Source organism: Canis lupus, chromosome 5 (genome assembly GCF_048164855.1).
Source record: "Canis lupus baileyi chromosome 5, mCanLup2.hap1, whole genome shotgun sequence".
NCBI lineage: Eukaryota > Metazoa > Chordata > Mammalia > Carnivora > Canidae > Canis > Canis lupus.
In genome coordinates, this window is record NC_132842.1 from 85,594,516 (window position 1) to 85,610,987 (window position 16,472).

At 51.8% G+C, this 16,472-nt stretch overlaps 2 protein-coding genes across 3 annotated transcripts in view; one reads left to right on the top strand and one right to left on the bottom strand.

The window, feature by feature from the left end:
- The window catches only part of MTOR (mechanistic target of rapamycin kinase), a 120,163-nt gene that overhangs the window by 57,536 nt on the left and 46,155 nt on the right, over window positions 1-16,472 (top strand). The gene's annotated exons all lie outside the window — the stretch shown is intronic.
- Window positions 240-6,944, bottom strand: ANGPTL7 (angiopoietin like 7). Its single transcript, XM_072828412.1, has 5 exons — window positions 6,139-6,944; window positions 3,602-3,702; window positions 2,828-3,022; window positions 1,989-2,187; window positions 240-1,387 (listed from the first exon to the last, which is right to left on the bottom strand). The coding sequence occupies exons 1-5, from the start codon at window positions 6,506-6,508 to the stop codon at window positions 1,218-1,220; spliced, it is 1,035 nt and encodes a 344-aa protein (XP_072684513.1). The 5' UTR covers window positions 6,509-6,944; the 3' UTR covers window positions 240-1,217.

Genomic DNA, 16,472 nt, shown 5'->3' on the forward strand with positions numbered 1-16,472 from the left:
GACTCTGCCAGTGGCACCGGGCACCACTGGGATTGGGTAGGAGGCTGGATCTGACCTCTCCCCAGGGCTGCTGCCCTTTTTGTCCCTCTACCTTTTTGCTCTTTGGCTTGTAGCTCCTCCCTTGGTTTCCCTGAAGACTGCAACAAAATCAGTCTCTTTCTCACTGCTCACCCTCTGATTTTTCACTGAAGTTTTTTTACCTTGCTCTAAATGAAAATGGCAGTAATTTAAAAACCAGCAAGTTTCAAAAGAATTTATTGTAGAAGGAAAAAGCTTTGAGTGTTTACAACATACTACAGTATTTTATTTTCACAAAGCAAAATGCTTATATACAGCATGAATTATTAACCGTAGTGTCATCTACCTTCATTCTGTAGCCATTATTTTTTAGACAAGTTAAAAGAGAAAGCTCTTTGAGCCCTTTTCTTACAGAGTAAAAAATAAAAATAGGTATATCTGTATTGACTGACATTTTAAGGCAGTTTTGTGCAAGCATCCACGAGGGACTTATCCCCACCCCGTGCTGGAACTCTCCAGCCACCACTAGACCTGGTTCTGCCTTCCAGCGCTCTACCCTGATTGAGGTGGAGCAGGGAGGTGCCAGAGGTCCGCCACCAGGCCCGGGCCCAGAGATCCCTCTCGGGCAGTCCACCTAGGTCCACTGGGGCTGAGCCAGTGGAATAATTTTTGTCTTTAAAAAAAAATGTAGACTGAAGGTAATTTCATCGGATTTGAAAAATCAGAACTCTCCTACACCACTCTACCATGCCTTTTCTCTAACACCCACAAGTCCCGTCCTTGAGGATCAAAATCACATGGTTCTTTTTAGGCAGCGGATCTATTTTCTGCCCTCCCATGACCTGGGCCTTCAACTGAATAGCAGAAGTGATGTCATAATTACCTTTCTTTCACAGAAACATCAATGGAAAGAAGCTTTTAGTGAATATGTCAGGGATCTGAAGCCAAGGGAGCCCACTCAGGCCAGCCCCCTGAGAAGTACATGTGGCGACCCACTGTGTTAAAATAATTCATCCCAATTAGGTAACACCCTTGTACTTAAATTTTATTGTGCTCCTGAGAGCCTGACTCTCACCAGTGACCACAGGCCATTTTCCATCCTGCTGTCCGTCCTGCCCTCTCCCCACCTCCCCCTCCTCCGCCCTCACCCAGCCTCCATGCATCCCCATCTCCAGCCCTGCCGCACAGCAGGCCTCCACTTAGGGCTGGAAGTCTTCTGGGCGGATTTTCATCTCGACCCGTCTGAGGGAGTAGCTAGACCCGTGCCAGCCGTACCACGTGATGCCGTCCAGGTGCTTGTTGTGCTCACCGAGGCGGTAGTACACTCCGTTGAGGTTAGAGTCTGTGCAGCAGTTGTACCAGTAGCCACCTGGCACGAGAAACAGATCGGGGCTGTTGGGTCGGTAGGCCGGGTGCATCCTCCCCTCGGAAAGAGCTGACACTAGACCTCGGGATCTGTGACGCTGCTCTTGGAACAGTGGCTAAGCAGTTAGAGCCGGTATCCAAGAAAAAAGTACCAAAGCCAGAATACCAGCTGTGCGGCTCAAAATCCATCCTCTTTTTAAAATATTTTTCTAAGATTTTTAAAAATATTTTATTCATTTATTCATAGAGACAGAGAGAGAGAGAGAGAAGCAGAGACACAGGCCTTAAAAGGAGAAGCAGGCTCCATGCAGAGAGCCTGATGTGGGACTTGATCCAGGGTCTCCAGGATCACACCCCGGGCTGCAGGCGGCGCTAAACAGCTGCACCACCAGGGCTGCCCTCTAAGATTTTATTTATTCATGAGAGACACAGGCAGAGGGAGAAGAAGAAGCAGGCTCCTTGTGGGGAGCCCGATGGGGACTCGATCCCAGGATCCTGGGGTCATGCCCTGGTCCCAAGGCAGATGCTCCACTGCTGAGCCTCCTGGGCATCCCTCAAAATCCATTCTTCTCAGATGGGACTGCCCCCCGGCCCCCAGATCTCACCTTTGCGGAGTTGTGCGCACTTGTCTAAGCAGTTGTCGTTGTCCTTGTCCTTGGTGCTGAAGGCCGTGTTGTTGTGGTAGAGCAGGGCGTCGTTGCCCACGTTGCCACTGTAGTTCCCCAGGAAGAGGCGGTAGCTGTTGAGTTCGTTGCCCAGGACGAAGCGGCTGTACTCCGCATAGCGCACGCTGCCCTCCCAGTCCTGTCGGGGGGAGAGGGGCAGAGCCTTAGGGGCCCTGCAGCGGCCTTCGTTTCCCCCCATCCTGCCACTCCCCCTCCGCTCACAGCCGCACGCACATCCGGGTCTCCCAGGGACCTAGCGGGGCTTTACTGCAGGTTGGCCGTGTTGGCGGTTAGGTGAGCACACTACGCTGGGCGTCAGAAACCAGGGTCCTAGATCACACCTCCCTCCTGAGTCCCCCGCTGGCCTGGACTAGCCTCTTCCCATAGCCCTCCCTGCGCCTATCTGGAAGGTGTCGGTGTGTGTTTTGCTAGATCCCACAGGGAGAAGTCAGAGAGTGACATGAGAGGGGTGTGCGCGTGGGGCTGCGTGTGCCCCAGGCCAGGGAGGACCGCTGGGTTTCAGCACCCCTGACTGGATTCCCCTGCTCTGGCCCGGGTCCAGCCTCTCATGTATCTGCAGCCTTGCTTGGGGGGACAGGGTGGGGTGGGGTGCGGGGAACGGACAGAAAAAACCTTGTCCCTCGACGTACTACAGTCTGCAGGAAAGCCGTCATAAATACACAGGACTATTGTGAACAAAGAGCCAGAAGGGCACCCCCAGAGTTGAGCACAGTTGTGGCAGCCTGCTCCAGTCCTAGGGGCCTAGGCCTCATGCTCACCTCCATCTCCACACGTAGCCGGGTCGGCCGTCTGGACAGCCGGTGGATGTGTTCGTTCCCCAGCCAGAAGTCCCCACGGATGCTGCCAAAGCCCTGCTTGTACTGCTTCCAGTCCCGGTAGAAGGAGACAAGGCCGCTCTTCCGTCTCTGAATGATGGTCCAGCCGCCACCTGCCGTCTCCATATCACAGAACACCTGCGGCAGAGAGGTTGCTCTGGTCAGGGGCCCACAGAGGCGGGCAGAGGAGCGTGGGGGCGGGCCGCACCACCTTCCTCCCATTTCTGCAGAGCCAGTGGATGTGTGCACTTCCAGTCACGCTGGCTCCCAGTGGCGACTGGTCTGCCGTGTTGGCGAGTGGGAGCAGAGTGACGGTTTGCTGAGGAGGAATTTGGAAAGTCGGGGCTGGGGGCAAGTGCACATATAGTTGATGTGTGCTCTCGACATGTTCTCCCTTTTCTCCTTCCCCAAAGAATAACTGCTCTAGGTGTGGCAAGAGAAGTCAACTAGTTGGGTGGAGATTATAGAATTGTCTAATCTATGTTAGAAGATTTGGTGTTTGGTTGATAATAATTTGAAGGGCCAAAACAGATGTGTGGGGTTCCTCCCTCCCCCCCCCCCAAAATGGAGTGTGTGGATAGCTCTCTGGTATTTGGTATGTTAGATTCTCTGTCTTGAGTTTCCCTTTGCTTAGACTATGACTAGTCCTTGGCCCAGCTCTGGGAGGGGGTGGAGGACAGATGGGAGCGCACGGGCAGTGGGCTCTGCTGACCTCACCTCCAGCTCGGGGCTGCCCAGAAAGTCATCGGGAGGAAGCTTGTACACTCCAGAGATGCGGTAGTTCTTCTGGTAGAGGGACGAGCAGTCATAGATGGCATCTGCAATAGGAGCAAACCGCACGGGGTGAGCATCCAAACCCAGGGGCTCCACGGTGGTGGGCATTTGTGCTATGTCTCAATTGGAAGTTTACAACTGAGATTTCATTTCTACCATGAAACTCCCATGAGTGTTCATTACAGTGTCTAGAGTTTGGAGCGGCGTGGGCATTGGGAGACTAAAAAAGGAGTATATTTTGGCTTCACTGGTAGTGGGGCAGAGGGGTGGGGAAGCCCTCCATCTGGGTAGCATCAGTGGACAATCAAACAGGTGGTTTCAGGTTAACTCTGAAATAGATTATCCTGCTGAGGTTCTAGGCCATGAATTCTGGAAACACTCCGATGTGTGAGGGCTGCATAACAGATGCTCTGTTTAACAAATACAGCTTCTGGGACAGCCAGTCTCTCTTACCACATAAGTCATGAGTATCTCATAGGGTCTGGTTCGGTTGTTCTCCTGGTTGGTTGGTTTGTGTGATGATGGTTTTTCAGAGGTAACGGCTGTTTTTACCTATGAGAATGGCTATTTTTATCTAGACTGCCTACTAGGACCCTAATAAAGGGAGCTAGATTTCACATCTGATTTTCCCCTCCCTCATCTTAACACTGCGCAATTCTCAAATGGAGATGCAAACACTCTGAGGAATGCTTGGAGGCCTTCCCTGGCAGCATTATTAAAACAAGTAAACGAGAGCATTGGACGGGCTGGTTTTCACTCGGGTTGATTTAAATGCCTCCTTGGCTGCCTGGGGGGCTACTGCTTTATGCCAGATTTTGTCCCCATTTTGCAAATCTCCAAGAGCACAGTGGAAGAAACCACCTTCACTGATAGGGTGGATTCAAAGAGCAGGAACTTTTGCTAGCCAGGAGATGCTTCCCACCCTCTGTGCCTGGGATTCTTTTCTTGGTGGCTCCTGCCCTGAGCCTTCAAGAAGAACATGCTGATGGCGGCACGTCCACCAGGAGCCTTCCCAGGTGGAGCACGTTTCAGGAGGGGGCGGAGAGACTTCACTTTCTGTTAGGATGAAAGCATCAATCAGCTTACTGCTTTCTCTGCTGGGCTACCTGCTTTACACAGTATGAAGGTGCCCCAGCAGCTGGTAATAGAGAAGAAAATTGAGGGATGATTTTCTGGGCAGGACGGGGAGCAGGCACAGCAGGGGAACTGCCTTTGGCCCCCCAAGAAACTTCCTGCTGGGAGGGCAGGAAATCCCCACTGGAGGAGCAGGAGGCAGTGCAGGCACAGGCACAGGCACAGGCACAGGCACAGGCACAGGCACAGGCAGGTCCCCGGCTGGCCCGCTCTCCCGCGGGGCTGGTTTCATTTCCCCGGACCAGATCAGGACACACTTGTCTGGAAAATGTTTCAGAGGTAACTACAAAGGATACCTTTCTAGCCCCACACTGAGGGGCAGGAAGTCATGCTTAGAAAGCAATTTATACTTGGTGGTTTATTAGTAATGGGATGTCGAAGCCTAATTTCTTTCCTTTGAGCAGAGAGTAACCAGTGACTTACTCTGTGTCCTGACTTGATCTATGATGTGACCAAAAGTTTTTATATCAGCAATAAGTGACATAGCTACGGGATATTCTTCTTGTGAGCAATAATTTCTTGATGATTGTGGAAACCAAGATCTCTTCTCTCTGAACAGTAAATTCACCTGGGCCAGTCTAAGGCCATCTAGCTAGAAACAAACTTGTTTTAGAAAAGAAAACATGAAGTGTATCTTATTTTGGGGCTCCTGAAAATCCAGATCTCAGCTTTGTGTTTTCTTATTTTCTGTGGTGGGAGAATTTTATTTGAGATCATGGGAAAAAATAGAAATCTCAGAAGCAAAGAACCTCAAGGAGCCTGTCCTCTCCTAAACACAAAGTAATTCTTCATCTGGCCCTGGGCAGCATCTACACCTAATTCTGAGCCAGTGGGAAGAGTCAGGTTTGCAGACAGGACACACAAATCCATTAGTGCCTGTTCCACTAAATCTTAGGGACACGAGAGAAATGTTTTTGGCAGAACTTGGCTTCAGGAGCAACAGATGTTACAGTTCTGGTGTTCATGCCTGCGTCCTTGGGTCTGAGGATACAGCCTGTCAGCTCTGGCTAAGGAAGCAGGTCAATGAGGGAAACCTAAACCCTGTTTCTAAGACCTGCAGTGTGACTCCAGACGATCTAGGTCATCTCTCTGCGCCCCGGGATGGCATATAAACCTTTCATCTGCTGAAATATGGTGTGAGTAAAAGAGATGGTGCAGACACTGGGTAAATTTAAAGAAATTAACAGAGCATTAGAGCTGGTGACACGTACCCAGGAAAGTATACCCCAAGGAACCCCCTGTCATGGATCTGATGGCCAAGGTATCTAGAAACCATGCTGCAGGCAGAGACGCTCAGTGGTTTGGGCAGGAAGATGATGGGTAGCGTGAGGACATGTTCTCCTTACCTGCCGAGGTCTGGGTGACAGTCTGGGCTGCCTGCAGCTGCATGATGTCGATCTGGTTGTTCATTTCCGAGTACTTGCTCTCCGCATCTGTGAGCCGGGACTCCATGCGCTTGGTGCTGCTCTCCAGCTCCATCACCTGCATGACCACGCTGACCCAGTCCCTCTCCTGCTTCTTGCTCAGTTCACTCAGCAGACTGGTTAGATTGGCGATCTGGGCCTTGAGCTCCTTGGCCTCCTCACAGCAGGTGGCCACTTTGAGCTGCCCAGGTGTCTTGCGCTTCAGGGGCTTCTGTGGCCACGCCGGGTGGCTGACAAACACCATGATGAAAATGCAGAGCCAGGTCACAGCCGAGAGAGTGTTTTTCAGCATCTTTCTTGGGCCTGGGTGAGGAACGATCTTCCTTTGGGGGATCTGGGTATGCCCAGCTGGGGTCTGCAAAGCCGGAGCAAATTACAGCTGTGCACTTTCTCTCTGGATGGGCTCACTACTCTGTTGCTTTCTCTTCCCTGTCTCTTTCTTAGCCTTGTTCAAAGCTTGAGTTTAAAAGTACAGGTTAATCGGACTCCCTATACCCTTCCTCCTCAAGCCTGAGCGCTCTACAGACTCAGCATCTTAAATATTGTCTGCTGCCTGCACCTCCACCCCCACTGTGGCCCATGCATGGCGCTCTAGCCCCTCCCAGCTCATCTGGGAGGGTCAGGTGCCTGCTGGGTGAAGTCAGCGTAAACTTAGGCCAGAGGGGAGGAGGGAGACAGGGGCGAGTCTTTCTTTCCTTGCCTGCTTAGTCTCGGGGCTGAGACAAGAGGACTGTGAATTTGTGTGTTTCCAATTTCGCCTATTAGATTATGCCCCTGCCAGCCACTGGCTCAGCTCTATCAGCGAGCAGGGCAGGGTCAGAAGAATTTCCAAATTCCATTCTCAAGGTTACATAACCATGGGGTGAGGGTAAGGTAGGCAGAGAGCGTTGGGAATAAGACTCCCCGCTCACCCGGGGAGGCCTGTTAATGTAATCCACGCTGTTTATATGAGGATCTGGTATATTTTGGCATCCTGCGGAGCGTGCTGTTAACAAGGCTCGTGATTCCTTTCTCTGATCATCATTCAGTGTTTTACAAAACCCCCATTGTACCTAGATCTAACTCTGTGTCACATTTGAAAATCTCCAATTTAGAAGAGCTCTAGAAATAGAGTAAGCCTCTTAGGAGGCAGAACAAGACTTTGTAGTTCGTGTCCAACAGGATTTACTCAGTCGTCTCTTTACATTCTTTCTCCGTCACCAGTGGCCTAGCGTTAGCTTCTCACACTTGGCATTTGGCAAGGAAGTGTTGGAGAGGGCAGCAGGGACGAAAACTCAGGAGTGCTGGACATGGTTCTGGGACCGGGACACACGCTTCATCAGTCTGTCGGCATAACGGAGAACAGGCCCATCCTCGTCCTATGATTCGATTCGAAACTTGGAAAGTACATTAAATCATCGGGAGAAGAATCCCCGTCACCTGATAATCCATATCTACAGTCTCATTGCCCTCTTCCTGTGTCTTACAGTCTGCAGATCTGCAGCTGTTCTCTCTGTAGGATATATATCCCTGAAAACAGGGTTACTGTCACTTTTCATGCACTGTATTTGAAGGGCACTACTCCTTGGAAGACAAATGAGAAAAACCTGGGATTTTAGCAAACCTTAAAATACCTCACATGAGCCTTTCACTGAGAATGTATGCAGAGGCCCCTCTGTCCTCAGACAGTAACTAACTCTGTCTTTGGAACATCACTCTCGCCATTTCCCTGATGCAGAGCCACTGAGGCAGTCCTTGTGCTGGTGCCGTGCGGTGTGGGTCCGTCACGCACAAGCCCGATGCCTGACCGCCTGCCTTCCCTGCCGGGATCCCCTGGAATCTTCTTCCAAATGAGACGTCTGTCCAGGCGGCTGGAGTTACCGCGCAGTTTTTTCCCCTCTGACTCAAAAAGCAGTAGGGTTCGGGTAGATCTGGATGGTCTGCGCCCTCCCTGGTCTCCTTGCCCTCGGAGGGGTGAGGATGAGGCTGGCGCCCTACGGCAGCCTTGTCATTCCACTCAGAAGCCCGTCCAGAGGCAGCAGCTAGTCCCTGCTCTCTTTTGGCAAATGCCCCCCGCCCCCGCCCCCGGCTGGCCTCTCTAGTCTGCCCCGCGGAGTTCACGTCACTAACGCGCACCCGGCCCCGCCGTCCACATCCGACGGCCTGCCGAACCCGCGGGGGATCTTCGGGTCAGCCTCGTAGCCAACAGCTGACAGCTTGTGCCGAGTCCCGCAGCTGCGTGCGGAACGTCCTGTGTGAGCCGCTGTCTTAGCGCTGCCGCACAGCAACACGGTACACGGTCCCAGGGAACGGTGGACCTCTACGGGGTCCCAGCCAGCTTTCTGTTTGTTCTTCCCAGTGGCCGCTTCCCCAGCCCAAACAGGAAACGGTTATGAATAGATTCTCATATTTGGGCAGAAAGTGAATCAGTCATTTGTATTTGCAGCCCATGTAGCAATCCTTTCTGGGGGTTCGTGAGTTTGGATCAGAAGCGTCTAGCTGTTAGCATGAATGCCTGCTCTCTGACATTTGTTTTTCTGAAAACCAGTTTCTAACATGAGGCCTAAGGTGGAGACAGAGGCTTTCCTTATTCGAACATTTTCTTACATCACCCAAGCTGCCCAAATGTCAATAAGTTCCCCCTCAAATTAAAAAATTTAGCAGACTAAGAGTGGTCCCTTGCCAGATTATCCATCCTCCAAACATCCATAACGCTGCGATGTCCTAGATTCTGAGTCTCTGAAAGAAGGAAAAGTAAACCCTTGTTTTGAGTACAGCTAAGCCAGTAGACAGAACCAGGAAGGATGTGGGGGACTGGGCCGGTTTTCCTTCTCCAGGACGCTTTTACTCCCTTCTCTGCCCTTCATGAATAAAGTGACCATGAAAATGGGAATTAAGTGAGAAAATCTGGAAAGCCTGTGTTGGACACCTTGAAGTTTTTCCTTTTCTCTATTTTGCTGGTGGTGAAAGAGGGTCAGCTCGGTGTTCCTGGGAAAGATGTTTATGAAAATCAAGCTCATATTCCTAATGAGAGAAGCCAGTGAGCTTTCCCTTAGCCTGGAAGTTCTCAGAAACCCCACAGTCTGGGCCACGCGGCCTTGGGCTGGCACCAAGGACTAGAGGCGTTCGGGCGGCCCGAGGAGCACAGAGCAGGGGAGGGCCTGGAGGTGGTCTCTCCTTCTACCCAAGTGGAAGTGCCGTGTCTCATTTTCTTGAAAATGTCCCCATTGGAGAGACTCCTCCCTTTCTAGCATATTCCTGTCCCTGCCTGCTCTTAAACCACTACTTGCAAAATTGGTGAGGGAGGGAAACCGCTGCTCTCAGAACCAGACTCTGTTTGTTGAACAAATTCATCTCAGAAGAACCTACCTTGCTGTTAGATTAATTGTGTGCTGAGGGGGGATGTTCTGCTTCTCCTGAAGCCTGGTAACGGGTTGCAGCTTACCCTACTGTCCGCGGCCACCTCATACCCGACCCTTCCGTCTCTCAGTCCTGTTCTGTCCCAGGGAAGGTCCACATCCATCCCAGAAGGTATGGCCATCTCTTCCCTAAGCTGCTCACTCGTCACTTCTACCAAACAGCGCACCCCAGACGGACAGTTAGGAATGGTTTCTCCCCGGCCTCCTCCTAGAGTCCGCTGTTCATTGTAGCCCCTACCCAGGAGTCTTCCTCTGCCCTCCCCGGGCTTTGTGGCAAACAGCCGTCCTGTGAGCCAGCAGAGCATGCGAGCTGAAGGGGGCATGGTGAGCAGGTGCAGCTTTGTGGAAGACCTTGACTTGGTAGGAAGTAGGAAGACACAAGTCGTTGGACGTGGCTTAGGAGTCGGGGGCCGGGGGGACAGGTAAAGCCGGAGAGGTGGGGGGGAGCCAGGCGTGAGAGATGGGATTGCTGCTCTGGAGACAGAGGGAGCTCTGGAAGGAATCTAAGCAGCCTTTACCTCTTGGTGCTCTGTTTTCCTGACTCTCACTGGGAAAGTGGCTTTTTGTAGTTGCCAAACAAGATTTTTTAACTGGAAATGAATGGCTTAGAACATTAGAATTTCTTGAAATTGTAACGCAATCATATTAAATGCCCTGAAGGGATCATCTGGTTTGAGGATTAGGGAGGCCGTATGTGAAGGACTTGAAATAGTTGGGTGGGTCTAGAATCCACCAAATCTGGGTTCTAATCCCTTCCCATCATTTGATAGTTATGTGACCCTGGGCAAGTTATTTCTCAGAGGTTTACAGATCTGTGCCATGGAGATGAAAATCATAACTACTTTACCTCACAGGACTTTTAGTTAAATAAAGTAAAGGATTAAAATAGTTAAGACAGGGGCACCTGGGTCGCTCAGTGGTTTAGTTTAGCGCCTGCCTTCGGCTCAGGGCGTGACTCTGGGGTCCCGGGATCCAGTCCCACGTCGGGCTCCCTGCATGGAGCCTGCTTCTCCCTCTGCCTGTGTCTCTGTCTCTGCCTTTGTCTCTCTGTGACGCTCATGAATAAATAAATAAATAATCTTAAAAAAAGGGGGGGAGGGTAGCCAACTTAAAGAGTGGCAAGAGATGTCAGTTGACACTTACTTCACGAAAGAGGGTCTCCCCCAGGCCAGTGAACGCTCGTTAGGCATGACGGAAATTCAAATGCAAACTATCACATGCCACCACCAAACACCAACTAAAATGGCTACAGTGGAAAACACTGACAGTACCAAGTGTTGACAAAGATGTGGAGCAGTTGGGAATTTTTTTTTTTTTTAAGATTTTATTTATTCATGAGAGAGAGAGAGAGAGAGAGAGAGGCAGAGACATAGGCAGAGGCAGAGGGAGAAGCAAGCTCCATGCAGGGAGCCTGACATGGGACTCAATCCCAGGTCTCCAGGATCACGCCCTGGGCCCTGCTGCCCAGGATTTTTTATTTTTTTTTAAGATTTTATTTATTCATGAGAGACATAGAGGCAGAGACACAGGCAGAGGGAGAAGCAGGCTCCATGCAGGGAGCCCAGTGCAGGACTCGATCCCAAGACCAGGGTCACGACCTGTGCTGAAGGCAGGTGCTCAACCACTGAGCCCCCCAGGTGTCCCAGCAGTTGGGCTTTTCATATACTTCCCATGGAAATGTAGATTGAGAGAACCACTTTGGAGAGCAATTTGCCAGTGTCCTTGAAAGCTGAACACACCCGTAGCCCAGCAGCACTCCTCTAGGTACAGTCCCAACAGAAATACGAGCACACCTGCACCAAAGATACGTACAAGAAGGGATCCCTGGGTGGCGCAGCGGTTTGGCACCTGCCTTTGGCCCAGGGCGCGATCCTGGAGACCCGGGATCGAATCCCACGTCGGGCTCCCAGTGCATGGAGCCTGTTTCTCCCTCTGCCTGTGTCTCTGCCTCTCTCTCTCTCTCTCTCTCTCTCTCTCTCTGACTATCATAAATAAAAAAAATTAAAAAAAAAAAAGATACGTACAAGAACATTGGTAGGAACGCTGCTCGTAGTAGCCAAGAGCTGAGAGCCACCTCAGTGCCCACCCGCCACAGGACGGGGAGGTTGTGGTTAGTCACAATGGAAGTACCTTCAGCAGTAGAAGGGGAGACGCGGGGCAGGTGGCAACATGCATGCATGTCCCAGTGTCGTGTTGAGTGTTGAGGTGATGCTCGAGACCTGGTGAAACCAGTTGTGACAGAGGTCAGATAGCTGTTGCCTCCGGGGATGAGGAAGGGAGCCCTGGCCAGGACGAGCCTCCGTGCTTCTGGGGTGCTGGCAGTGTACTGGGTTCTGTTTCTCGGTCTGCATGGCAGGTACTAGGGCGTCTTTGCTTTGTCGTGATTTATCAAGCTGTACCCTATGTATACTTTTTTTTTATATCCTTGAACTAGGAAATTGATTTAAAAAAAAAAGATAGGGCACATGATACAGTAGCAGCAGACACGTAGTCAGTGCCCAGCGAATAATGAGTCGTATTTAGGGGCTCCTGGGGGGCACAGTCGGTTACACGTCTGACTCTTGGTTTCGGTTTAGGTCGTAATCTCAGGGTTGTGAGATCAAGCACCACCACGTCAAGCTCCACACTGAGCGCAGAGTCTGAGATTCCCTCTCCCTCCCCCTCTGTCCCTCCTGCTCATGCTTGCATGCGCTCTCTCTCTCTCTCTCTCTCTCTCATAAATATTTTTTTTTAAAAAAGGTATTATTTAGGTGTACAGTTGTCATCTCATCAGAAAAGCCCTCCACATTAGTCTCCATCTGAGTGCTCTGCTTTCTTCGTCGTATTTAGCTTCACAGCACTTACTTTGGGGTTGATTTTTTAATATCTCCTTAACTGACCTGGAAGCTCTTCAAAAGCAAAGACCGTATCTATTTACTGCAGTAGCTCTAACACCTGGCCCTTAGCACAGAGCCTGAGACCAAAGAGGGCCTTCGTTGCAACCTGTCAAGTGAAAGAACGAGTTCCCGGCGGAAGGTTCTCTTCCCTTGAGTAAACACCTGTCCTGGAGACGTAGAGTCTCTCTCCGTGCTCGTTGGCAGTACCTTGTCATGCTGAGGCCTTCCTCGTTGGCCACCACATTCTCTCTTGCTCCAAGTCCATTTTTCTTCTATAGGTGTCAGTCACAGAACCAAAGGAAGTGGGAACTGGAAGCATTGAGATCATTTGGTTCAACCTTGTATCTTAATCAATAATGGAGGCAGCGTCCTTGCTATATAATAATCACTTTGTCTCCCTGGAAACCATTGATTGCTGTCTCACCCCCTCTTCTTTACATATGAAGATGACCAGCAAGAGGACCACAGAGCGTGTGGGGCAGGGTCTTGTCCTGCTCTGCCATATGACAGAGGCCCGTGTAACTGCCGTAGCTGATTACTTCAAGCTGCACCAGCCTGTTCATTAGCCCTCATCATGGCCCGAGGGCCACAGGTGGCCGCTAATGTTGAAGACAGAGCAAGTGACGTGGCCCCATAAAAAGAGCTGCGTCTCTGGGCAGCTGCGTTGCCCATAATTTATCCAAGAAACTGACAAATCTTGCTGTCCCCAAAAGGGAATGAAATGCCCAGAAAGTCCCTCTTCATCGGGGACGAGATCTCGTGTCCAAGGTGCAGGATACGTGACACGTCCGTACCCAGCCGGGACTGCAGAGCTTCCCTTCCGGCCAGTCCTCTGCCACGCTGACACAGGCAGCACTGAGGGCAAAAGGGGACTGTGATGCTTTGAGAATGTTAGAGAAATTGAGCCAGTTGTGCCAGAGCAACCAGTTAATGGCAAGTGTGATTGGGCTTTGCAGTCCACGGGCGAGGGGCTAGACGGGTGAATAAAACCCACGCTCTGTCTTAATTCTAAACACGTTCCCAAGGTGTCACCACTGTGTTGCTTGGAAGTGTGAGTCTTGCTTTTTCAGTTGTTTCCTGGCTTCCAGAAAAGGTACAGAGTCTTGTTCTTTTCCCCTACCTCTGCTGGAAGAAAAAGCAGACCAGAGGGGTGAGGATTTGCTCAAAGTTCCTCACTTCTTGACAGAAACACATCCCAAATCTGTGGGCTCATGCTGACTTCAGAAGTGCACTGTGCCTCTAGGACTCTGCACCCCTCGTGGGCAGGTCCACGCAGCAGAGGGTGGATGGACAGAGGACGCCCTTGTGCGGCCAGAGCACCAGCACAGATTGGATCTTCCGAACCCTGTCTTTCTCTTTAATGCCCTTTTACATCCAGCCCTACCCAGGAGGTCAGTCTCTCACCAGTCGCTGGTAGAACATCAGTTTATTTCTGGCTATTTTGAAGACTTCCTACAGGTCCGCTGTACAACAGCTTGTCGTTCTAGAACACCTTCAAAACCCCGAGGAAAGCTGCCCAGCACAGGAAGCTGGCCACCAGTGAGGAGCGGGACAAAGGGAGGAGACCTGGGCTTTCTCCTAAACTGACCCAAAGGACAGAGGGTCTTTCATTGCAGCCCGAGGCCAAAGGGGGAAGCTTGCAGTAGTTCACTAGTGAACGTCTGCCCCTCCACTGTATCTGGCTCAGCCTCCGGGATGCCCAGAAGGTCATGGGGCCTCTCTTGTGGTGAGTCCGAGAAGCCACTTCTGAGTTCTATGTACTGCGGAAGCGGCGCGGCCGGGGGTTGCTGCTGGCAGTTAAACCATGTCGCAGTGCTCCAAAACCTCGAATCCTATGCCCAATCCTGATTCAGAGATGTCAAAGTGCATGGCTTACAGCTGATGAACCGTGACAGGCGCCGGGTTCTGCCCCACAGTCCCCTCTGACAGTCTATCTGGTGATGGCATATCACTGGTGGGGACACCGCTGGTCTCCAGATCTTTGGATCACCTCGTAGGCCAGGAGTCTTGGCAGCCCAGTCAGTGTGTCCTGGTCATCTTCCGTCAGCCTGTCCTTACCCTGAGGGAGGCTTCTTTTCTCTTCTCCCCAATTCCAGAATGAACGTTGGCATTTCTGCAGCGTGGCCTCTCCTTACGGAGCAGGAAGCCGTGTCACATCTGCTTACTCAGTTACGAGGGGAGCCCAACTCCCAGATCACTAGACGCCAGCTCGTGTACCTTCTGTGTCCCAGCTTATCCCCACGAGAGCCTGAATCTTAGACATCGGGGGGAAAGCCAGCAAATCAGGATTTTAGCCAAAATATCAACTGTGCTTGTGAGTCAGATAGTTGAAAATGAGCTTTGGGTTCACCCGAGCAGCCCAGCCCAGTGTTGTTCCGTTCCTCACAGCTCCTCTTTCTACTCGTGTCCCTCGGAGCTCTTCTTTTCGCTCTGGATCCTAAGAAGCAGTAAGGAAGAGAAAAACCTCCAGGCATCACCCTAAAAGGAGCAGTGCTCATTGTTGTAGAATAAAAAGATAATGGCCAATTTGTCAAGAAGTGTTGACAAGAAAGATAAAGTTGGAAGTAATTAACCGGCTGACATGCTGGGAGTGATGTGTCTGCCAATGGCTCCCTAAATCAGCCGGAGCCTTGGAACTGTGACAGCCATTCATCATTTTTACAGCACGCCTCTGACAGGCCCCCGGCTTGGAAACCCGGCCAGCACAGATCGTGCGCTTTGCCACTCCGGGGCCGTGCGGCCTCTCAGTGACTTACTCCAGATCGGGCTAGGTACCCGGGCCCTACGTGCAGCCGGGGGCGGGTGCCTGGAGGTGATGGGTCACGCGGAACAGCTTGCCTGGCTTCTAGCTGAGCGCCGTGTTCATCCTCAGGGTGGGCGCTCTGATCCCCGTCTGATGGCAGACTTCCGCTGGAACATCGCTGAGTGTACGTGGGAGAGCGCTGGATGTGCTCCCAAGCACCTCGCCTGGTGCCGCGCTGCCCACCGCCAGCCAAGAAGGTGTACCCGGGAGATGGGTCACCGGCGTGGGAGCCGCGGCAGGAGGAAATCCTGGAGCTCTCCCGGGTAGTTACTGAGACGGGATCAGGTGGGAAACATCTCGGTTACGTGCAGAAGCAAAATACAAAGTTCTATGAGTGCCCTGCTCACCGCTGACGTCTAAAGTACTTACTTATTTGTGTAGAACATGCCTGGGTGAAAACACTGTTCTGGAAAGGGGATTAAATGGGAGTGACATTTAACAAAAAGGCAAACCTTTTCCCAATCTTAGAAGGATAGGATTGTTTGTCTCCCCTGCACCTAATCCACGTGCCCACACAGCTGTTAGCACTCTGTCTTTTTTAATTCTCGAGAATTCCCTCCTTGTGACATACAGATTTAGCGTGTCCTGGAGGTGCTGAGGCAGACGCGCTGTTTAAGCTGCAGCCGAAGGAAAGGGGGAAGATCAGGCAAGAGCTCTTTGCCCTTAAGACACTCTGGACTGAGACGTCAGGAGGCCACTGGATTGTCCAAGGCAGGCCACCTCTTCTGCATCACATCGTCTCTTCTCTGGATGCCTCAGGTGCCCTAGAGCACCAGGGGCACCCCGTGTCCCAGCTACGAAGCCTCCCGATGAGGCCAGCCTCGTCTTTGTTAACATGCAGAGAAGTTAAGTGATTTTTCCTGAGTTCCTGAAGCAGCAAGAGAAATCTGACCGTACCAGAGCCAGGGGCGCTGCGGTCCCCCACCACCTCCCTCCGACCTTCGGTGGACGACTGAGGCCAGCCGGCCTGCCTCACTTTCCTACAGCCTGCCTTTAAATCGTCCTTCATGGCCTTTCTCCGGGTCCCACTTCATGTGCTCTCGGGTTGCCTTCTGTCTTCGCTCCCGTCCCTTTGCTTTCCACTATCTATTCAGGAGACTGTCACCGCCTTGAGTTCCCCGGGGTGACTGCCTGGGAAAGGCGTCGGGGCCCAGCCTGCTCTGGATCTTCCCGGCAGGA